This window comes from Psammomys obesus, unplaced genomic scaffold, assembly GCF_907164565.1.
Source record: "Psammomys obesus unplaced genomic scaffold, mPsaObe1.curated_primary_1811, whole genome shotgun sequence".
Classification (NCBI taxonomy): domain Eukaryota; kingdom Metazoa; phylum Chordata; class Mammalia; order Rodentia; family Muridae; genus Psammomys; species Psammomys obesus.
Genome location: NW_026596962.1, coordinates 2786815 through 2811999, shown reverse-complemented (window position 1 = coordinate 2811999; position 25185 = coordinate 2786815). Strand labels below are relative to the sequence as shown.

General features: G+C 40.1%; 1 protein-coding gene across 1 annotated transcript in view; it reads left to right on the top strand.

The window, feature by feature from the left end:
* The first annotated feature begins 2730 nt into the window (after positions 1-2730).
* CUNH18orf63 (chromosome unknown C18orf63 homolog) overlaps positions 2731-25185 on the top strand; it is a 35235-nt gene continuing 12780 nt past the window's right edge. The window contains exons 1-10 of the mRNA XM_055598773.1: positions 2731-2864; positions 3937-4015; positions 5288-5344; positions 8355-8466; positions 9017-9058; positions 11291-11367; positions 13408-13517; positions 20336-20432; positions 20541-20629; positions 22107-22290. Of these exons, the coding sequence (XP_055454748.1) occupies positions 2731-2864; positions 3937-4015; positions 5288-5344; positions 8355-8466; positions 9017-9058; positions 11291-11367; positions 13408-13517; positions 20336-20432; positions 20541-20629; positions 22107-22290 (981 nt within the window). The remainder of the gene's footprint in view (positions 2865-3936; positions 4016-5287; positions 5345-8354; positions 8467-9016; positions 9059-11290; positions 11368-13407; positions 13518-20335; positions 20433-20540; positions 20630-22106; positions 22291-25185) is intronic.

The following is a 25185-nucleotide window of genomic DNA, read 5'->3' as shown; positions in this document are numbered from 1 at the left end:
CAGAATTTAATGTGAATTGCATGGATATAAAGTTCATTAGCATTGGAGGCCTTCATCAGCAGTTGGGGTGAGCTCACAGGTGGAGCATGAATTCTCACAAGCACATCTTGTCTGAATTATTTCAGTCTTGAATGTTATAGGTACTCTATCACAGAAATCTGTGACTCTGCAAGGAGAAAGCTCTTTGGAGTCTTGCGAAAGAACTTTTCAGAGGCAACAACTCTGTCATTCAGAACTCTCGTTTTCTGTGGGTCTGACAAGAATAAGTTCACTTTGGTATTACTAATTTTCCTATTCCGAGTAAATTCTTCTGGGACAGAAAACACCGTTTGCTTAGTGCGCCCATCATCAAACACCTAGAAGAGCAGTTGACGCTGGTTCATGCTTAACAACTACCTGTCAAGTGAGTAAAAGGAGAGCACTTCAAGCTTTGTAAGCCTTTTCGTCATCACAATAGTTCTGGAAGTTGCAAAGAGAATCTCAGCAGAATCATGTCCTGTAACCAAACAGCCTGCCATCTCTCATGTCAGCCAACTGTGTGGCCTGCGGCTTCACAGCCATCCTTGGCGCTGACCACGGAACCACCCACTCCCAGGCATTTCCGTGACCTGAGAGGTGCTAAGCAAACTCTGAATTTGGTGGCGAAACCCACGGTTAGTGTTGGGGTGGTGACAGAGCACGATGCATGTATTTCACGCAGGACATGCTGACAGGGCAGGCACTGCTCAAAACTGCCACCTGTGCTGAGAAGCCCTGAAACACTCTGAAGAAAGGAAGGCATCGTGGGATGCTGTCGACAGAGAGCATGCTGGGAATAAGGAATGCGCTGGAAGAGCTGCAAAGGGCTATAACAAGGCACAGAGAAGCCCAGGGCCTCTGAGAGCTAGACCCGGTGGGAGTACAAGGGCCCAATTGGAGCAGAGAGTTGACAAGGTGACAGGAGCCCTTCCCTAGGCCTGGCGGTGACGTGGGTAGGTGCTGCCTCGGCTGAGTGGAGTCCTAGGCCTGTTGGAGCCTGAGGGAGCCCAGAGCGGACCCTGCAGGGAGCAGGGGATTGACTGGAGCTCCAGGCTCCACACAGGAACCCGAGATTTGACTGGAGAGCAGGAGGGTCAGGAACAAGACCTGAGGAAAGAGAACTCGGAGTTCCCCAGGAGCGTAGGGCGCAAGGCCTGATGGGAGAGAGGCTGGACGGAGCGCAGGGCCTGATGGGAGTTGGAGCGCGCGGGACTTGAGAGGAGCTGGGTGTGAGGAGAGATTCTGCTTGGAGCACGAGGCACCGGCCTCTGCTGCAGGGCAGCGTGAGGGGAGGCAGACCGAGGTACTGAGCGAGGAACTGGGCCAGCGCAGCAGCAGGCCAGGCGCCCTCGCCTCCTGAAGGAAGGCTGCAGCTTGGCAGGCGCCTCTGTGAGGAAGCCACCTTAGGCGAGAGCCGAGGCGGGAGGGAGCACCCCATCGAGGGGAGAGTCGGGGCGCTGCACCGAAGACCCCACAGTTGAGCAGAGTGTGCTGGGGGGCCAGGAAAAGGGTATTCGGGTTTTTTCAAAGCGTTAGAAATGTCTAGAATCACCTTTTAAATGTCTGTAAAGACTTTGGAGATATTGCTGTCACTAAGAAAGTGGAGCCTAACGGGGGAAAGGAACTTATCCCGAGTGCCCGTGGGAAGCGTAAGTGAATGCAGCACTAAAATGCTGAAGAAAATTTCATAAGCTGTGGTTTCTGTGAGCTAGGTGTGTTCAGGCCGAAGGTCATGGTGAGCATTCCTCAAATGAAAACACAAAGCCGTTTGTGGTTGCTAAAGTCCACCCACACTTCAGATTCCGGGGCTCATATCTCTTTGTAAAGAGAGGAAATATGTTTGTGTCAACTTTCTCCTACTGACGTATTTGTGCACCGTTGAGTATGTGACCTTCCTAGCCTGCATTTATATTTCAGCTTTCTGCAACGCACGACATAGAGCTCAAAGGCAGAATGTGAATTAACAGCATCAAAATGTGCCCCAAGTGGAGGTTTAAAGCCAAATAATTTGTTGGCAATGAAATCCACTTTACCGTTAGATTCCGGCTAACATTTTCTTTCATGTAAAATTAAAAATAATATAGTCTTTAACTTTGAAGTGATTTATAGAGAGAATCGGAAATAGCAGAAGTCTTTGCTATATGTTTTTATTTTTAAATTATGTAGGAGGAAATATTCTATTTTTCTGGAAATAAAACTTTAAGAATAGCCAGGATCGGTAGGATGAAATTATTAAATACAATATAACACATATGTAGCAAGTACCTAGAAAAGACTTAGGTACTTAACAAATTAGGGATTATTATTTGTACTTAAATTAGCCATTTGATTTTTGTTGTAGAACTGAAGATGTAGAATCTTGGGAGAGATGATGAAAGTGTTTTAATTTATTGCATTAATAAGTTCATAAGTCCGTGAATATAGTAAAAAAAAATCACTGAGCTGGATACTAACTGGATAATTGGAGCTGAACAATATCTTAATAGGACTGTGTTTCTAACAGGTGGTTAGAAACAGAAAACCGCGAAGGCAGATGGTGATGCTTTGTGGCTAAAGTTTACTAATTTATTCTTATTTTCTTATTCTGCCATGACATAAGATGTTACCTGCTGAGTTAGAATTGAAACCTTATGGCTAAAACTGTTGATGTACTTTTTACTGCTGTTTGTTTTTGAAGGTCTGGTTGCTGGAACACACAGTGAACAAGAAACTATGAACGAGTCCAGGCAGCAGTCTCTGTTCTTTGTCATACTTCCAGATTTACACAAACTCTGCGCTGTCCAGATAACATTGAATAGCAGCGTGGCAGAAACAGAGATGAGGAGCACACAGATAAAGATGTGCAGGTAAAAACATGTGAATTATAGCTAAGCTTTTACACTTTAAAAATCCCATTATAGCTATTTTAGAAAGTTTTTCAAAATATTTGTTAAATCCATCTATATACTCTGAAAGCAAGGAACCTGAGTATGTTAGGTTACATTTAAAAAGGGATTTAAAATACTTGAGATAAATATCTTGCTGTGGAGCTTTTATATTTGTGACTTTTTTTTTTAATTCTTCAGGATGAAGAGATGGCTCAGTCCTTAGGAGCACAGGTCCAGAGGACCTGAGTTCAATTCCTAGCACCCACATGGCAGCTCATAACTGTCTGTGACCCCATTCTATGGGATTCAACACCCTTACACATATATACATGCAGACAAAACACTAATGCACATGAAAGAAAATACACTTTAATTCTCTATAAGACTTAATTCATGAATTAGGTCAGGCTCCTCACAACATAGAGATACTAAGTAATACATAGTTACTATCTATTCTTTAGAAGGCATTTAAAGATACTAAAAGATTAATATAATTTCTGAACTTTCACACCAAAACATGAAGAATACTTCTCTAAGAATTACCTTTTAATACCTGGCCCAAGATAATCTTTAAGAACAGCTCAGCTGAAGCCTGATTATTAAGGACTTGTGTATTGGTTCCTTTAATTGTTTGATGTACTCAAAAGACACAAGACAGATTATATACTGAAATAAATATTCTGGAGAAGAATAAAACCTGTAAGATTTCTTGGAGCAAGCTGGATGTAACAGTGTGTACCTATAATCGCAGCAGTCTGGAGGCTGAGGAATGAGGATCTAGGTTAAAGGCATCCTGGACTATACAATAAGATGACTGTAAAAACAACAAAATGCTAAGGACAGAATGAGGAAGACAGTCTGGGAGTGCACTCCCTGTTTGAGTGCTATCTAGTTATACTTACTGCAAATCACCTCTGGCCCTTTTGAAAAATAACAAAATGGGTAGAAAGCAAGATTTTAGACTGGTTCTAAATATTCCTGTAACATACCAGTATAGAAGTAAACAAATTCAATTTGAAAATAATGTGTTTTGTTTTTTTTTTCTCCACAGGCAGTTGCTACTTTTGCATGAAGATATTCTCACAGCACCTGTGCCTGGAATAGTAAACCAAATTTGGGTGGTGATGTCGGTTAGTATTACTGCTTATCGGAAGCAATAGTGATAACCAACAACTCAAGTATACTATCAGAGGTTAGGGTGGTTTACCAGGACTAACCGCCCTGTATTTTAGCTTAGTATGCCTGATGTTCAAGTCTATCAGTGATTCTAATGAATCTGCGTTTATCTGGCATAAACGCTGAGCTATATTGTGGCACAATATCTAAGACAGGATGGGCTTTCATGCCCTTTGTCAATATTTTAGTTACATTTAAGTTTCTCATCTCAGTAAATCAACTTTTTATTATTCTTTATTTATTTCTATCACATTCTCCCTCCACTTTCCCCCTCCACATCCTTCCAGATATAACCCCTTTCTTCTCCCAACCTTATATCCTCTAAAAAAATAATTCCCTGACTCTAGCTAGTGCTGCCCATACATGCATAGGGTAAGACTCTGTCACCTAACAGGTACCTCGCCCCTGAAGAAAACAGACTCTCCCTTCCCTGGTTGTCACGCTCAGTGGCTTCTCAGCTATGTGTGGGTCCCCCCCCCCCCAGCCATGCTGGCACGTTGTCTTGATTTTGTGCGGGGTGACACAACTGCTATACATTTGTGTGTTCCCTGGCCTGTTACAGCAGTCCTGCCTGACCTCTGCTCTTCCTGTCTGTCTGTCTGTCTCTCCTCCATGATGTCCCACAAGCCTTGGGTGTAGGGAGGATGATATATTATCCCGTTTATGACTGAGCGGTTCATAGTCACGTATTCCCTGCACACTGCTCGGTCATGAGTCTGTCTTAATCACCATCAGCCACATGGAGAAGCTTCTTTGATGAGGACTGTGAGCTGCACTGATCTACGGGCACAAACACATGGAGAAGACAGCTTGATATCATGTCCATTTAGCAAAATAATATCCACCAAGATAAAAATAATAGCCTTTAAAAATTTTAAATTTAAACTTCTATAGGTCCATTTTCCATAATCATGTGGAAGTATGTTTTGTGTATGTATAAGGTGTTAAGTACTTACATGAAATTCATTTCCCTTTTCTCCTATATGGGTTGGATATCATGTCACTATCAGGTAACTTCACCTTGACAATGCACCTGTCACAGATCCTATTGCAGGGAAAAAGTGGCTATCACAGTATCTTTCTTCAAATGGATATATAATAGAAATAAAGGATGACAGTGGAATCTATGCCCTCTCTTGTATTTTGCTTAAAATATTTATGTATCACAATATTTTGTTATATATCTATGTTAAGTCCTTTTTACAAATGTGAACTTTCTGTTATAGATACCATTTTTTAAATCTGGGAGACTCAATATCTATATTGAAAAATGTGGAGCAAAGGTATGTGTTTACAACAATATAGATGTTATATTGCTTGTATGTTCTAATTCTTTTACCAGATTCCTAGTTCGCTTTCTGTTGTTTGATAAAAACACCATGACCAAAAAGCCACTTGGGGAGAAAAGAGTTTACTTGGCTTAGTGTTCACACCACAGCGCATCATGGAGAGAAGCCAGGGCAGGCACTCAAGGCAGGAACGTGGTGGCAGGAATGAGATGCAGGCCACAGAGGAGCTCTGCTTACAGGCCTGCAACATGGCTCACTCAGATTGCTTTTTTACACAATGCAGGACCACCTGCCAAGGGGAGGCAGCACCCACACTGGGCCAGGCCCTCCCACATCAATCATTAATCAAAAAAAAAAAAATCCACAGACTTGCTAGGGGTCAATCTGATGAAGGCATTTTCTCAGTTGAGGTTCCCTCTTTTCAGATAACCCTTGTTTATGTACAGTTGCCAAAAATAAATAAACAGCCAAAACCTAGCCACCACAGCCAACAAACAAAATTTGGAATATCTTTCTCATAAGTTATTGTTATGTGTGGGAAAAGACCTCAAAATTTTTCCAGACAATTATTTTGTGTACATTTAAGGATGAGAGGAATTAGTGGGTTTTCTACGTTTTTACACTGGGGGAAAATTGAAATCCTGAGAGATGGAAGTATTGCCACAATTATATAGCTAACATAGAGAGAAACAAAATTATAGATTGTGTTCTACCAATGGTGAGCTTCTTCAAAGAGAGAAAATTGGTGTGGGGTTGGGCAGTACATCACAGCTTCAGAGGGCTAAGCACATTGTGGTGGGAAAGCTCATCTTGCCTTAGGTCACCCAGGTGGGAGAGAGCAAGAGAGAGAGCCTGCACTCTCTGAGCTTCCTGCTTCCTCCTCTGTCCACCTGGCCTCAGCCACAGCCTGTGAGCATGGCTCTACCATGGCATGGGCCCTACCCTGAGTTAGTTCTCTCTGGAAATCCTCATCCACAATCAAGGCAACCATTGATGATTCCTGGCTGTGGATCAGTTAGGATCCAACTAGTAAAAGAGTATCCCTCCCTTAAATAAAAACAAAAATAAACTTTTTTGGAAGAAATTATGTCTAACTTTGCTATTTTTTCCCTAAATGTTTTATGAGTCTCATCCATATTGGTATCTGGAACTTAGATTTTGAAGAAGTTCAACTCTAATTTTAAATGGTAATAGAGCTATTAAGTTATAATACCAGTTAAGTATTTTAACTGGTAATAGAGCTTTTATTTATTTCTTTCAGGGACTGTGTCCTTTTCATCTAAACTCCCAAGTTTTTTTTAATGAAGTTGCTTTGATAGTCTCTCTCTTTTGCTGTAAAATGTAAAGTGATGTCTCCTTTCTTTTATTTAGCATTGGCTATATGTGTGATCTTTTAATTTTTTTCATTTTCTTTTTCTCTCTCTTTGATCAGTGTAGCTAGAGAGTTGACAATCATTGATAGGATTAAGGACAGAGGATTTGGTTTCATTTATTTTTCTCTATTGTCCTACCGCTTTATATTTTGTTGATTTTTTTTCCCTTTCAGCTTGTAGTACTTCCTTTCTTCGACTTAATGTGGTCACTGATGCCACTGAGTTGAGAATTTCGTTATTTTCTAATGTAGCTACGTTTAGTGTTATACACATTCTCTAAATCGTTGCCCCCTTGACTTTAGTATAAATGCTTCCTAACACCTGTTCCAGATAGGCTGCAGGGTTCCCAAAGGGGGTTCCAAGAGATCTTTCTGATGCTGATTTCTCATTCAATTTAGACAGATGTTTCATAAAGCTTTTAATTTAAAAATTGAAATTATTTTTAGGGTCCAGAGCATATCTACTATAGATTTAGTAAACATCCCTTGTCATTTTGACAAAACTATGTATTCAGGTCTTATTGTATTAAGTATCCTATAAATGTTAAATGGGTCTCATTGGTTGATAATGATACAGCTACTCTGTTCCTGTTTTCTGTCTGTTTGTGTCAAATTATCAGGCTCAGGGTATCTAAATCTCTTCCTATATGTAATTGTGGATTTCCCAGTATAGTCCTGGCTCTCTCACTTTTCTGCTTGCCTTCCTTACAGATTTCAGGGCAGATTTTTCTGGATTTTATTCAATGCTTAAAAAGCAAACAACCTTGGTTCTCACTCTAACCTTCAGCATTTCCCTCACATCTGCTTGCTAACTCTTATTCAGCAGTAACACCAGGAGTGCCCCTCCCCAAGGCTCTGCAGCCTGCTCCCTGCAGCCCTGTCCTCGCCAGCTCTTTCTAGCTGCTTTGACTCCCTGTGGACTCTTTATCTCTTCAGGTCATAGAGACTAACAGACTCTAGATTGCTTCTCCTGTGACCACAGCCTGAAAATATCCTTCATACAATAACCTGGGGGAGGAGGGTTTCCTTCTCTAGAAGAGCCAACATGATGAGCTCTGTGATTTTCCCAGGGCTCACCTTGTCCTTTCTTCCATAGAGAAGAACTCTTCTTTGATTAATGAACCATTGTTTCAAATAACTTGCCCAGTTTTTAGAAGACACTTCAAGTGGGAGGATACATTTCATTCCTATTACTCAGGAGTCAGCAATGAAAGCTTACTATTAAAGATGAACTCTGAACAAATAGGTGCGCATTTGGTTGCATGTGTGCTTTTGTACTTAGACATTTGTAGTGTTAAACTACAGGGAACAAAATGAACAAACCACAGTGTCGTCCTTGCGTGAGTTCCTGTGTGTGGAGCAGGATGCATGGGTGATGACTCTGCACAGCGCTCAAGTTCAACTTAAACATAAACGGGAAAAGCTGGCACAAAGCGTTGCCACAGCAGTAGCTTCAAAATGAGTTTCTCCTTAAATTCTCTAGCCTTGTAACTAAATAGTGCTTGTAGGAACAGCTATAATTTCTGCCCAGCATTGCTTAGTTTAGTTTGACCTGAAACTGCAGGCATTATCTGAGCTTATAGATACATAGCAATTGTTCCTAATTTGCCTGTCTTTTCTTTGATGTCTTAGATGGAGGCTCCACAAAGAGTGATTCCTGTGATTCTTCAAAACTGCCTTTCCTATTCACTCCTGGCTAGACTTGCTCCGGCCTGGAACAGAACAGGCCATCTCTTGGTACAAGGTGACTTTGTGTTTGCCAGCCATTCGGACCTTCTGAAGTAGAGTACTTCTCTGTGTACATCTGTTTGTAATTTCAAGGTGTCTTACTTTTAGAGAAGAGTTCTTAGCTCCAGCTCTAAACATCTTCAGACAAGCCCAAATAACACCACTGTCATCTCCTTGGGTGGTATATGCTATATATATGCTATATATGCTGCTTTAAAATGTTTTTATTATTATAATACTTAGTGCTTAAGAATAAAATTTATGAAGGATTTGATAAAATAAATACTGCTTGTCAGTATTGTTGGATCCAAATGACCATCTTGAAATTTGTGCTGAAGTCTGATGGTTTTCTAAGTATCTTATAGCAAGAGATAATTTTTTTAAAGGAAGAATAGTGTATTTTGGTCCTTTTTAGTAAAGAGATAGTTTTTGACTAATATTTTTTATGAGCTGTCATTACATATTTGTTTTATAAATTTTATAGCTTTTATACTTTTCTTTAAATTGTTCTATTAATAATTATTTCTGAGTTACTATAATGTAGTATATCCTGTGAATTTTTTAAGGAAGAGATTTTCTTTCACATACGGGAAAGCAAAGTGCTGTTGGTAAGTAAAAATGTATAAACAATAGACAAAACATTAATACAGCTAACACTTGTTTTAAAGTCAATGTTAGGTTGTTACATTACCATTTGTCAGACATAATTATAATCAGAATTTCACTTGGGAAGTTACTTCTCATTCAAAATTTATATTTGCCTATTTGAGAGAAAATTCAGTTAATTGAGAGGAAAGGTGTATTTTACTTTCTCTACTCAAGAAAATGATTATGAAGATATTTATTTCTGCAAATAATTGGATATATTTTTAAATTATATTATCAAAATTGTTTTTCCCCATGTTGAAGCTTAGTTTTATTAGAATAGTATTTTTCTCCTGAAAGTATTATCTAGAAGAACATGAATAGTCTCAGGTATAGGCTTTATTATAACATCTTATCTCATTGTTTGATTGTTCTGCATAGTTACACTAAAGGCAGGCAGGCTCCTAAAAAGCCATGCTGAGGTCGCAGATGGATGTGATCATAAAACTCCAGGAGGCATTATTAATCATATATGATAGGTTTCCCCATCATCTGAGCATTGTTCTCAAATCCTCATCTGTAATCCCCAATTCCTGGAGCAGAGGAGCCTGTCCTGCTGAACCGTGTTTCCTGTCTGGCACTAGTTTTGTGTTTCAGTTAGACAGTAACAAACACTCTGATCTTATTCTGGATGAGTGAGTTTGGACCTAAGTTTAGCTTCACTGTGCTAGCATGAAATCTTAATTAGAGATTTAAGATAACAATTGAGAAAAGCAAATTTCTTCAGTGCCTGTTAGAAGATTGTTTTTACTTTTGTTTAAATGTAATATACTTCAGTAAAACCCAGAAATTTTAAGTGTATACTCACTAAAGTTTTACTAAGTAAATGCAGCCTTGTAACTGGTCACAGCTCAATAAACACTGTTACCAGCCTCCCTGAAGCTCCTGAAGCTCTTTTCTAGTACTGTCTTCTCCCCAGGGCGCCATAGGTACAACTGGTCAGCACAGTATTATTCCAGTGGAAAGCCTGGTATGAGGCCTCACTGGAATTCAGTAATGAATGTCAGAATTGTAGAAAGCATTTCTTTTTATTTTGAATTTTATTTTTATATTAATTACAGTTTATTCACTTTATATCCCAGATGTAGCCCCCTCCCTCATCCTCTCCAAATCCCACCTTCCCTCCCTTATCTTTTCCCATGCCCCTCTCCAAGTCTACTGATAGGGGAGGTCCTCCTCCCCTTCCCTCTGACCCTAGCCTATTAGGTCTCATCAGGACTGCTACATTGTTGTCCCCTGTGGCCTGGTAAGGCTGCTTTCCCCTCAGGGGGAGATGATCAAAGAGCCAGCCACTGAGTTCATGTCAGAGACAGCCCCTGCTCCCCTTACTAGGGTACCCACTTGGACAATGAGCTGCCATGAGTTACATCTGTGCAGGGGTTCTAGGTTATCTCCATGCATGGTCCTTGTTTGGAGTATCAGTCTCAGAAAAGACCCCTGTGCCCAGATTTTTTGGTTGTGTTGCTCTTCTTGTGGAGTTCTTGTCCCCTACAGGTCTTTCTGTCTCCCCCTTCTTTCATAAGATTCCCTACACTCTGCCCAAAGTTTGGCTATGAACCTCAGCATCTGCTTTGATACCCTGCTGGGTAGAGTCTTTCAGAGGCCCTCTGTGGTAGGCTCCTGTCCTGTTTCCTGTTTTCTCCCTCTTCTGATGACCATCCCATTTGCCTTTTGAGTGAGGATTGATCATCTTACCCTGGGTCCTCCTTGTTTAGCTTCTTTATGTGTACAGGTTTTAGTATGTTTATCCTATTTTATATGTCTAATATCCACTTATAAGTGAGTATATACCCTCTGTGTCTTTCTGCTTCTGGGATATCTCACTCAGGATGATCTTTTCTAGATCCCACCAGTTGCCTGCAAATTTCATGATTTCCTTGTTTTTAATTGCTGAGTAGTATTTCTTGAGTAGAAAGTATTTCTTGAGTGTACTAAAACCATAGGAAGTATCATTCTTCTTACTGTCTTTCTGTTTTAGGACCTCCCTCCTGCACATTCACAGTGATTCATATCTTTGTCTTAGAAGTGTAATTTGTAGAGTGTCAAACCTACGGTTAATTATTTGAACTTTACTATATGGATAAAAAATTGTTCTTAAAGTGTAAGTTGAATAAAGTACTATGTGTTACTAAAATGTTTCATTTGATAGGACGGAATACCAATTCCAGAATATTCATGCTTAATTTTTTTTTCAGTATTAGACATCAACGTAACAGAAACACAAGTTTGTCTAAGTATAGAAGTCTATACAATAAGATTGCCGCCACCTGAGGTATAAAATATTTGATTTCTATAACTTCCCACATTAGTATGTACATGTTATTACTAACATGCTACTCAATTTTAATTTTTAACATGGAAGCTGATAGAAGGTTTGTTAGCAAAAACATGTAATGTTTTCTGTCCTATGTAGGCTGTACATGTATACACACATACATACGTATTTGAAAACAGAAGGGGGACTATTTGGAGGGAGAAAAAATGGGCGGGACCTAGCAGGAGTGCAGGGTAAACACCAGAGACCAGTGTGATGACTGCAGACAATGTACAAATGTACACTTAAGTGTCTTAATGAAGTGTGCCATTTTGTGCTGACGTTTAAAAGGGCTTAGTGCTTGTTATTTGTTTGTTTGGATTCGGTGTTTTGAACAGAGTCCACTTTATAGCTCAGGCTGGTTATCAGTTGCTATCTGCCTGTCTGGCCTTAAACTTGCAGCTCTCCATGTAGTTCAGTCTCTGGAGTACTAGGATTGTAGGCACAGGACACCATGCCAGCTTTCAAAAAATAATAAATAAAGTGCATGCTGCTGAATGCTTGCAGGTCTGTGCTATCCCCAACATCTTTCTCCTTATCTAACATGGGGTCTTTGATCACATTGTTCCTGTTGAAAATATCATTAGACACATCCACATATCACCTCACCTTTCCTCGGCACAAATTTCTGTTTGTGCTGTTTTCCCACCTCGAAACATTAAAAATACAGTTTCATCTCAAGGCTTCTCTTGACATTCTAGTAGCATTTTTACATCTCTTTTTCATACAACATGCTTTCTATCCTCGTCTTCTACCTTCCTAATTCCCATGGCACCTGCTGTGGAGTCTTGTGCTCCGATAGTGAGTCACTCTGTATGTGTTACTTCGTTACTGGGTGTCACTGGTTCCCCAGTGACAGAGAAGGGTGAAGGAGGGTGAGTGGTTTTGCTTTCCAGGAAACATTTGGCAGTGCTTAGAGGATGTTTTTAATTACCAAAGTATAGGGAAGAAGGGTGTGATTTTTCTTGTAGCTTCAGAACTTTGTTTTAGATTCTGTTTTCTCTCAAACCAGTCATTCTGCATCATGCCAGTATATGGTGGCATTAATGACTCTCTGCCCTGGCCATCTTTATTTATTCATTCTACTCTTCCTTCTTTCCTTCTTCCTAACTTCCTGTTTGTTTTCTTCATAGCATAGCTTAGGTAACAGACTTCTCAAGCACAGTACATCACATCATAATGTTTACCTCTTGAGGCTAAAGAGATGGTTCAGAAGCTAAGAACATGTATTGTTTTTCAGAAAACTGAATTTGGTTCTCAAGACTCATATCAAATTGCTCACAAACACCTATAATCCCAGCTGCAGGGTATCTGCACCCTCTTCTGGCCTCCCTAAGCAATCAACTCCCCTACATGCATACACATTAAAGAAAAAGTGGGCATTGTGGTGCATGTTTGTAATGCTAGCACTGAAATAACACACAAGCAGATTTCTAGGCCTTTCTGGCAAGAGCACCAAACCAGTAAGACCGTGTCTCAAAATAAAGAGATACATTCCTAAGGAACGATTCACAAGGTTGCCCTCTGCCCTCCACCAGCATCTACACACATGTCCACATGCAGAAACATACACACAGATACACACAAAACATAAATACTTTCCTTTAGAGGTAAATTAGCATAATAATAATAATTCTGTAAATTACCATAATAAAATTGATTGAATAATAATAATTCTGTAAATTAACATAATAAACTTGATTGAATTAAGCATAAAATAAAAGCTATGGTTTGGAATATGGAAGGGAAAGCATGACCTAATGTATTCGGTGTACAATGGAGTGGAGAGGCAGGATGTGCTGAAACACTGATCAGTGTAAAGTGGATATATATATATATGTGTATACATACACACACATATGTATATATACAGGATTCAGAAAAGCATAAATCACCATGACATTTATAAAGCACTGTCAGTGTGTATTGTTTTAATGGTTTTTTTTTGTGGCAAATTCTTTGAGGACTTATATATTGAAACCTTATTTCAATTTAAAGCTAAAGGACTTTGATATTTCTCAGCACATTATAGAGGATTTTCATACCAACCAGAGTGCTGTCATTGAGAGACATTCCATTTTAAACAACTGGTGCTACGTTTTGCCAAGGTAAGATTTTAGGTGTAATGTGAAACTGGTATAATGGATACCTTTTACCACTGTGACCATAATATCTTACAAAAGCACTTATGGAAGGGAAGGTTTATTTGGGCTTACAGTTTTAGAGGGTTCAAATCATCATGTTTTAGCATATGCAGTGGCACATGCCTGTAATCCCAGCACTCAGGGAGGCAGAGGAAGGCGGGTCACTGTGAGCTCGAGGCTGCCTAGTCTACAAAGTGAGTTCAGGACAGCCAAGGCTACATAGAGAAACCCTGTCTTGAAACCATCAACCCCCCTCAAAAAAAAAAAAAACTATCCAGCACAGTTTATGTTATCAAAGGTCAAGAAACAGAAATGGAACAGGCGAGTGCTTGCCAGGGTATTCTTGTTCCCTCTTTTGTTCAGCCTGGGTCCCAGGCTATGAGGATACAATACCCATACTTAGGGTAAGCCTCCAGTTACTCGTTTCTGAGTCCTCACAGAGACATCTAGAAGTGCCCCTCAGCAATCTCTTAGGTCATTCTAAATCCAGTCCAGTTGACCATGAAGAGTGGATTCAGAATATAGTAAGAGTCTTATAATTTTGCTTCCTTAACATTGTGTGCAAAACTGTATACTACTTTGAACTTTGAACACATAACTGTAACACTATGAGTGACTGAAGCAGGCTGAGGAGGTGGCTTGCAACGGAGGGACACTGGCTGCTCTTGCAGAGGACCCTGCTTCAGTTCTCAGCACCCACGTGGCAGCTTGCAACAGTTTGTAACTACTTTCAGGGGATCTGGCATCTTCTTCTGGCCTCTTCATGCACAAATGTACTGCACATACGTTCATGTAGGCAAAACACTCATATATGAAAACAAAAATGAAAGTACTGGAACAGTTTTGTTGTAATAACAGAAGCTGTAACTTTCCCCTTTTGAATTACTGAAATAATTTGTTTTGTATTTAAATATTTGTTGGCTCTGCTTTTAATAAATAGTAAAATCACCAAATTTCTCAATGCTACAACAATCCTAATAGCAAAATTTATAAACACTTAGATAATAATGATTTATTATAATTTAATATAAACTGACTGTGTTTGTATTATCATCAGAAAATGATTCATTTATGATACAAAAATATTGAGAAGAAATTTTAACTTGCTCAGGAAAATTAAATAAAAGCTTATACATGGTAAAATATTGAAGGGGAAAGGATGTGATTCTGACTCACTTCTCTTGTAACAGACTTTTTTTGCAGTCTTCACAAGCACCAAGAATACTTGCAGATGGGAAAATTTTGTACTTCTATTTTGTGTGTGTTTGTGATTAGCACATTGTAGCAGTTCAACTTGGTTTTCCCTCACCATTTCAGTTATTAAGATTTAGTACAAGTAAAGACCATAATAAGCCCACCGTAAGGTCATTTTTAGTGGTGAAATGTTGAAAGCTTTTTATTAGGATTAGGAACAAGACAAGAATTTCAGTTTTGTAACTTCTATTCAACATAGTATTAGAAGCCCTAGCCTGTGGAGTTAGGAAAGAAAAGGAAATCAAAATTTCCTTTCATAATTTGAAAGGGAGAAGGTAAACTGTTTCTGTTGACCAATGATTTGATGCTACAAATAGAAAACCTTAAGGACCCTATCAAAACCTACAACTATGACAAGAATTTAAAACATTGCATGCCACAGAATCTTCTTCTAAAAATCTATTGTATATGCTGCACACCTGTAATTCCAGAATGCGGGAGGTTAAGGCAGGAGTATAGTGAGTTAAAGACAAACCTGGACTTACATAGCAAGACTGTGTCTCAAGCCACCACCAACAAGAAATATGAAATAAGAAAAACCAGCAGCATTTCTATGCTTTAACAAGGAATGATAAAGAATTGAATGAAACAATTTCATTCAATTCTTGGTAGAATATCTACCAAAAAGAAGTTGTATAATAAGTCTAACCAAAGAGTGAATGTTAAAATTATAAAACACTTCTAAAAGAAATTGACAAAGACACAAATGATTGGAAAGAAAATTCAGTCATGGATTAGAAGCATTAGACTTATTAAAATGTCCACAATACAAGAAGTAATCTATAGATTTTATGTAATCTTTACCAAAATATGCCATTTTTCAAACAATAGGAAAAAATCAATTTCATGTAGAAGTAAAAGGCCCCAAGGAGCTAAAGCAATCTCTGAGATATCACACTCTGATTTCAAACTTTCCTACAAACTTGCAGTAACTAAAACAATATGATGCTGGCATATAAGCAGACACATAGACTCAGAGGCCAGGACAGCATGTCTGTAAGTATGTATTTAAAATCAATTGATTTTCAGAAAAACTGTCTTGAAGACAGATAGAGATGATGGTCTTTTTCAAAAAGGGTGCTGGGAAAACTATATATCCACATGTAAAAGATTTAAATTTAGACTCTTATTTCTCACTTTATAAAAAAATCCAATAATTTAGTGCTATGTAGGAAAACTTCATGACTTTGATCTGAAGATGATTTTTTTTATATTGCCTGAAACACTGTACTACAGAAGTAGAAATGGTTCCAAAGAACTGCACCAACTAAAAAGCTTTTGCATGCCAAGAAAAATATTCAAAAGAACAAGGACCGTCTATGAAGTAGGAGAAAATACTTCTAAACCACATTTCTCTTAGAATATTGTGTGCTTCTATATTAGAATGCTAAGTACCAGAAAATGTATAAGCAGTACAGACTTATTTCTCTTATAAGCAGTACAGTCTAGAGGCCAGGAAGTGTGAGATCAAAGTGCCCACACATCAAGTCTCTACCAAAAGTTTGTTGCATGTCCCATGGGGTGTAGGCAAAGAGAGGGCCTACACACAAAGGACCAAAATCACTGTTTTACAGGAACCCAAACCTGAAATAATTGCATCAATGTACTCCTTGTGAGCAGAACCTTCATAACCTAATTACCTCTTAAAATGGTTACAATGTTAATTAAATTTCGGAGGGAGCAAACACTCCATCCACATGGGACAGATAGAAGGGAACTCAGTTCACTAGCAGGGAAACAACTTCATTTTCAAATGATCAAAGAAATAAACCCTTCCCCTACTCCTCCTCCTCCTCCTTTCTTTTTCCACCTTACCTCTGCTTCTTGAGTGCTGAGATTAAAAGCAGATGCCATTACACACAACTTAAATTAAGACAAAATTTATCCAGGTAGCCAATAAATACATGAAAAAAATCATCAGCAACAACAATAGGAAAATACAAATTTAAGTCATAATGAGATATCACCTCATATCTGTTATAATGGCATTACCAAAAATCAATAAATGTAGAAAGGGCCTTTGTCAAAATCATAATATTCCTTCATGATAAAAGTCCTAAAGAGAATAGAACCTGAGAAAGCATACCTCAACATAAAACAGCTATATGACACATCCACTAGCCAACATCCTAAATGGGGAAAAATTTGAAACAATCACATTAAAATCAGGAGTAAGAGAGTAATGTCCTCTATCCTTATTCATTTTCAATATAGTACATGAAGCCCTAGCTAGACTAGTAAGACAAGAGAAGGAAACTAAAGTTAAATTATCCCTATTTAATTATTTTTGCAGATGTTATGACATATAAGAGAGCTCAAATACTGCACTAGAAAATTGTAAGTGATCAACACCTTCAGCAAGTGGCGGGATACAAAATTAACTTACAAAAAATAATATCTTTCTACATACCAATAACAAACATGCTGAGAAAGGAATCCGTATAAATATGTCCATTCGCAGATCTTCAAAACAAACAAGCCAAGGGGGGGGAAAGCCCAAGAATAAACCTAATCAGGAAGTGAAAGATCTCTAAATGAAAAATTCAAGTTACTTAAATAAATGGAGGAAATCACTAAAAAATGGAAATACCAATGTGGAACTCTGCTGGATATGACATTTTCAGATAGCCTCCATGTTCCATCTAGAATGGTGGACTCCCTTTTCTCAGCAGAGTTCTCTCTCCATCTCATCTGGTGACCCCAGATCTCATAAGAAGCATCACACAGCCCTCAGGGAAGATTGCAGGCTGGGTCAGGGTAAGAAAACCTGCTCAGCAAGGATCTGGTTATTCATGAAAATACCCCACCCTATGCGAAGGAGATCTCAGCAATGACCTTCAATTGTACTTGGAGATTCACTTGCCCATAGGATAATTAAGAATTGTGTTCTCCTTCTTGTGATAGGACCATGCTAGTACAGGTAAATGAGGTACTACAACTAAATCATGTAAATCAAGTATCCTTAGCACCTCTGACCCCAGTGACTCAAATACATTCACCCTCAAAACCCCTCCCACTGCTGAAGGTCTGTAAGTCCCTGATTTCACAGGAAATAAGCTTGTGTGCTGCATGATGCCATCATCTTTCCACCATGACCACCTGAGATTCATCATTTGTTCTGGGGGATGGAGGGCTCCCCTCTTCCCTGGCAAATTGCCACTGAATGCCCCAAACTTGGCTGCCAATCAAGTAGCTACCTGCCCACTTCTGAGAGCTTCTGGACCACCCAGGCCTTGACTGCAAGTCAGCCAGCCATATGCTGCTAGCTGCAATGAGCTTCCACCATTCACCAGTGGGGCACTGCCTCAGCAGCCATTAACCTGCATTTCACTGAACCTGCCTTCTGGCAGGTCTCAAGCCTCTGTCATGCTTAGCACAGCAGCTTAACCAAGGTGCTGTAACACGTTGGTATCTCCATAGGCTTTGGAATGCCCAAGATTCCATTGCCACCAGCAATCTCATTCTAAGAGAGCTACCTGTAACCCCCTGATGGAAAAATTCATTTCCACTTCCCACGGTGAGACCGGGAGCTTTGCCTAACACACAGGCCTCACCCTAAGGCACTTGAGCCATTCATGAGAAACCCAGAACCCCATCCTGGTCCAGAAGCCTGGCTTCCAGTGTGGTGTTCATCCTGTCAGAACCTGGCAGCCCTGAGCCATGCTCAGCAGTAGCAGGTTGGGGAACATCAGACAACAAGCTGGTCCTGGGAATCACCAGGCTCTCGCCGAAGGGAGAACAACAGACCTTTCATGCCAATGGACTGGAGAATTAATTCTGTGAAATTGACCATCCTACCAAAAGTAGTTTACAGATTCAGTGCAATCTCAATTAAACTTTATATGACTTAGAGAAGAAAAAGCTCTGAATTTCACATGAAAGTACAAAAGGCCAGGGATAATGATAGCAAGCCTAGATTTAAAAAATAATAATAATGATGGAAGGATTACCACACAAGATTTTAAGTTATATTGCACATCGATAGTAATAAAACAGCAAGGTATTGGCACAAAAAGAGGCATATAGATCAGTGGAACAGAATAGAAGACTCCGTTTCAAATGCACATAATGACAGCCATGAGATATTCGACCAAGATGCCAAAAACAGACAGTGAAGGAAAGACAGATGACAGACACAGACAGGCTGAGGAAACTGGATACACACATACAGGAGGGTGTTAGTTCATACCTACTGTCACACACAGAATTAACTCCAGATCAAAGGAGTGTGTTAATTCATATCTATCATCACACACAGAATCAACTCCAGATAGACCAAAGACTTCCATCAGGAACTTCAAAGACTGAAACCCTACAAGAAAACAGTCTGTACCCTACAAAATGCAGGTGTAGGAAAAGACATTTTTGGTAGGGCACCACTGACCCAGGAATAGTCCTAACAATTTGCAAATGGGTACTGATAAAACTAAAAGTACGTGTAGTGTATGAAAGCATTAAGTGAAGAGGGAATCTGCAAAGCAGGAGAGAATCGGCAACAGCTCTACATCCAACAGAGGACTCATGCCTAGAGTATGCAAAGAACTTAAAAAGATAAAGAACAAAGAAAAAGAATCCAATAAAATCGGTGCTATGAATCTGTAGTGGTTTAAATGAGAATGTCTCCCATAGGCTCAGGCATTTGAAAACGTGTTCCCCAGTTGTCAGTGCTAAAAGAAAAGATGTAAGTATCATATGTAAGATTTTAAAGAAAAAAAGTAAGTATCACATGGAAAGGGAATGCCAGCATACTGTTCATGAGAATGTAAATTAGTACAAATATTATAGAAACAATATGGAAATTTCTCAAAAGGGTAAATGGAATTTTAAAATGTAATTACCATATGATCATCAATCTTAATAATATATTAAATATATGACTAATCCAAAGGAAATAAAACCAGTATGTCAAAGGTATTTCTGCACTCATACTCATTGTAACACTATTCCCAGTTGCTGAAATGTGGATGCAGCTTAAGTGTCTATCTAGGTGGAATACACATAGATGTGGTTTGTGTAAACAATGTAGCAAAATTCAGCCCCAAGGCAACCCTAAGTGGATGAGAAGCCTGAAACAGTGATACTAAGCAAAATAAGCCAGGCAGACAAATCCTGTGAGGTCTTCTATGTAGCAGCTAACAAGTTGGGCTCGTAAAAACAGTGTAATTGCAGTTACCAGGGGTAGGAAGGACCTTTCTACTAGATCAGAATAATCTCAGACACGCAAAAATATCGTTACCACAAAACTTGTACATTTGTGAAGTAATGTATATATTAAGTTGATTAAGACTTCTACAACCTTTTTTTAAAAAATTCAAAGCATGCTATATATAACTAAAATTTACATCTTACGATAAAAGATTTAATGCAGTTGTATTTGGAGCTAGGAGAAAGTGGTTTGTTATTTGCATTTGGATAGTAACATAATTGCTAAGTCTTTTGGAATACTTTCCAAATCACAGTTCGCTTTTCAAATAACATTGAACTATACTTAATCACTGACATAATGTATCAAATCGCATTTTTCGTAGTATGAAAATGGGGCAGATAATAAATGTTCTTCATACTGCACCGCCTGATTGTCCCTTTCATTCCTTTGAAGATTTCCGGAGGCACTGGGATGACCTGGTAGGAAGCAGATGTATCTCATGCTAAATGTTACTCCATCTCTTTTTTGCCATGTAACCTAAAAATAGCCTCCTCTGAAGTGGTTTACATTGTGTGCTTAAACTATAGTATGGCTACAAACTTCCAGAGGATCGTGGAGGAGAGATGAGAACATACTGCAGCGTCTACTTCAGAATGATCAACGAAAGGACCTTCACGTATCCTTTGCACACTAGTGATAGCAGATACTTTCTGCCTTCTGAGCCAACCCTGCCTATGCCCCATGCTTAATAGACCACTTTTTCTGCACAGTTGTTTTAGCTTAGAGGAGTCTTCTGTGGCTGGTTGTTTTGGGTGTTCTGGTTGTGTCTTGGACACAGGCCTTATGTAGCCCAGGCTGGCTGGGCACTCACTGTGTATCCCAGGCTATTCTTGGATTTCTGATGCTCTGACTGTTTTCAAGTGCTGGGACTCTGACACACACCACACAATGCACTTTATGCTGGGGACAGGATTGAACTCAGCACTCACTTAATGCGGGCGTTCACTCCAGCAGCTGAGCTGCACCCCTGACCGCTCATCTCTTAATAGAAGACCCATCAGATCTTAATTGTTTCTAATATGAAACCACTGTGGTGACAGGACGGAGGTTGAGATAAGATCTTTTCGTGTAAGTTGATCCTTGAACTGGTTATCCTCCTGCCTCAGTGTTGGAATTATCACCATACCAGGTTATGAGGAGTTTTCCTTAAGGACTATTGCAAAATTTTCGAAGAGAAAGAACATTCAGAATAGAAAAATATATGTGTGTATATGTATTTCGTAATAGAGCCTGAGACGCCCATCATAGAATTCTCCTTAGCCAAGAGCGCCCCCCAGTGTTCTTTGGATGTTGTTGAAAGGGTTAGATTAAAAGTTCCTGGGGTCTTCCCTTTTGAAAGATTGGTGTTTTAGATTAGACTTGCACTTAGCACACTGCACTGACTTAGGAAAATGGCTCTCACTTTAAAACATACACTGAAACAGAACACAGTGTTTAGGTGGAGCGCTGAAATCTTTTTTGGCATGGCTTTCACCACTGAGAGGCTGGGATTTTGAGATGGACCAACCAATGTATCCTCACTGTGCTCTTTCCTAACCAAGACAATCCACCAAACCTACAGCTGACACTTGCCAGCAATTCCCTTTCATTAGATGCCAACACTATCCCAGGTGTTTACATTCTCAGCAGAAAAGGTGCTTTTCTTGAAGGACTGCTTTTGAAGTTTGAAAATAATGGTCATGTGTTTTTTCTCTGGGCCAACTTTTCCATTGTTTTTGAAGCTTGGGGCAGTCTATTGTCTGCTACTTTTGTCTTTATACTTGGTACAAGCAATGGCACATACCTTTTAAATATTTCCTGGAATAGTGTAATCTACTTAAAATTCTTCTTACAAAATGGGGACACAGTGATTACCTTGCTTGTGTCATATCAAGGCCTACTACGTTGCCTCCCCCACCCCACGCTACCACCCACATATATAATTTGTTAATAAACTTAAAAGTGAAGGAATGCTTTTTAGCTTTTGCATCTGTAGAACATAACATGAATAGAAGCCGTTTATCTGTCTTGTCAACATTACCGCCTTCTACAAATGAGACTTTCTGTCTTGTAGAGAGAAACCTCCATGTTGTTCTTTCTTTACCCTTGCTCAGGTATCCTCTTACCTGCATCAGAAGTCAGCCCATTCAGTTCTTCCCGAGGGTAGATCTGGACGGTGTGCTGAAAAGCTTTCTTTCAGACTTGAAGTCTAAACTGCCGCATTTATGTGGATTTCCCATCAAGATGACAAATAAGCCATGCTACTACACACAGGAGCTAAGCAGACCTCAGGTGCAGGTGAGATGTATTCTTCTTACCTTACCCACTTTTGCATGCTAATCACTGCTTTCTCGTGTCTCTTGATTCTTCAGTAGAACACAGCTCTCTCTGCCCGGCCTTTCACACATGCTGTTCATTGTTACTGTTACCTGTTCATCCTGCTGTTGGTTGTGCTTCTGTTTGAGTTGGCACACAATAGTTTCTGATATGTTTCATACCGATCTGGGTATGCATGAGCTGGGTTATTGGCGATTAAAGAGAGAGACAGTGTGAGGTGTTCAGCTGGGCATATTGAACTGTGGGTGCAGGCCTGCTCTATACAAGTTGGGTGCCCACTGGGAGGAGTCAGAGAAGAGCTTCTGGAAAGCTGGGCAGGAGGAAGGCAGACAAGTGAAAGGCGAAAGGGTGCTTTGGGGTTTCTGCTGCAGTCCTGACTTAGCATCTCAGGGAAGAAGACACACACTGACTCAGACTCGGAGTCTGTATTTACTAGAGCTGGAAGTTTTAAGAGGAGTTTTAAGGGAGAGTTACTTCTGGCGTCGCCCCACCTGCATTTATTATATTATTATTTCTCTCATTTAACATATCCCAAGCAGCCCCCAGATCCACTCCTCCTCTGCTCCCCTTAGAAAAGCACAGGCTTCTCGGTGATATCAAGCAAACCGGTACAGCAAGCACAGTAAGAGCAGATACAAGACTCACGTGGGCACAGACACTGCTGAGCAGTCTTTCCTGTGGCCCAAGGCAGCACCTCGCTCCTGCCTTCCCTATTTCACCCCTGGCGTAAGTCCAGGAACGTAGCCATTGTCACAACTCCCTAGACCGGGCTTCAGTTACGTCCTGCTCTGTGCTTTATGCAGATGAAGGGTTGTGTCTGTGTTTCTGTGTCTAGTGCTTGTGACACTCACCCATGCTTTTCCACCAAGTGACGGTCGTTCACTTTCATTTCCAAGGTTACATGGTTAGGCCCTAGCTTGTTTACCTTCCCATCACACTGTTGATTGGCGGCTGGATTATGCACGCTATTTGCAGTAATGTGGTAGTGAGCGCTCAGGCGCACAGTCTCTAGACTCAGGCACGAGTAAATGCAGCATGAGCCTCTCCAGGGTTAGGACATACGCCAGCCGACCTCCTGAGGCGGCTGTAGCCTTTGTGCACCTCTTGCCGTTGCTCCTTGCCCTGTTCACATGTGGCATTGTCAATCCTTACTCAGCAGTTCTGCAGATGTGCTCACTATCATGTGCTCTCATGTACAAGCTCGTGATTATGTATGTATCTTGGGTAACTGCCTTGAAGGCCTGTACCAGTTGACAGGGTTCCAACAGTGTGCCAGTCTGAGTTCTCCATCAGCCGTGGACCACGTTCTCACCTCCATTCTGCAACAAGCTTTCTTTCTCTTAATGCTGCTGCTTAGCAGCAGTTTTAATTCATAGTCTAAATTAACAGGGTATTTCTTTATGATAGCCATACTTTTGTCTCAACTTTTAAAAATACATCTACATTCCAAAATCATACATGTATTTTCTATGATGTCATCAAACATCCACTTGGAATTTATTTTGTAATATAGTGTGATGTGGCAATTATATTTCTTTGTTAATTAGATATATTTGTCCATACAATGATACTGAAAACCCCCAATATTTTACAGAAATACCTTTCTCTTAAGATTACTCTCTACATGTGTCTCTGAGCTATCATTTGTCTCTGATATACTTATTTATCCTTCCACAGATATAGCAGAAATATAGTTACTGCTAAGCTTTACAGTTAGAGCAAATAGTGTTGTATGAACATTAATGTTAAGATTTTTAAATGTAGGAAAGCATCTTAACTATTTGTGTGGGGGGTACTTGGTGATTGAACCTAGGACCCCAACATAGTAGGGAAGACTCCGCCATTGGACTCTGCTCAGCTCCCTGTTACTCCTTGACACAAGGTCTCACTAAGCAGTCCGGGTTGACCTTGCTCCTTCTGGGCTTCTGAGGTCACAGGCCTGTGATCCAGCAGCATCTTAGCTCTCCCTGGCCCATGCATCTCCGCAGACACTTTGTCGTAGCTTGTCAGCTTATGCATGCACATAAGGCAGGTCTGTGCACGCGTGGATACACATGTGTGCCTATAGATGCTACTGAGGGCTTTCTACCTATGAACTCTTCCCGTCACTCTATGTTCAAATATACTCTATTTAATATTTCAGTGCCACTATATCGATTAGTACTTACATTTATATTTAGCGTTTGATGGTTTTAATGAATGGTTTCTTAAACTTTTGTGTATCTTTTATTTCAAAATACGTTTAGATTTCTGCTGCTTCCTCTTTTGAAACCTTCTTTTTCTTAAGAGTGTTTTTCTTACAGAGAAACCCTGTCTGGAAAAAAGAAAAAAAAAAGTGTGTCTGTCCTAGGGATGAATGGATGGCTCAGCAGTCAAAAGAGCACATTTTAGGGACCCGGTGCCTTTAGCTGCTGCAGGCGCTGCGCTCGTGTGTGTGTGTGTGTGTGTGTGTGTGTGTGTGTGTGTGTGCACCATCACCAACAGAAAAATAGAGCATTTGGAATTTCTTGTCTTCCTGGTGACTTGAACTTGACATTGTACATTGTACGTGGCTCAGCGTGTTGCTTAGAGTGGTAAGAGTCACTGTGGCTGCTGGGTTTTATTCAGCACTCTCAGGAGAGAGCACCGGAGCCTGTCAGCAGGCTAGCATTGCCTTTCCTCAGTCCAGGGAGTCTTTCAGCCCATTCTGGAAAAGGTCCTGTGCCCACCATGTCTTATGCAGGTCCTTCTGAGTGTCTTCTGTACTGGTGCACGGTGGTAGCTAACCCTGTGCTTGGGAAACCTGCCTCTCTGTTACTGCGCTCCTAATTCAGAGGACTTTGCTCTGTATTTGGAAATCTATCAGGAGCCACAAGC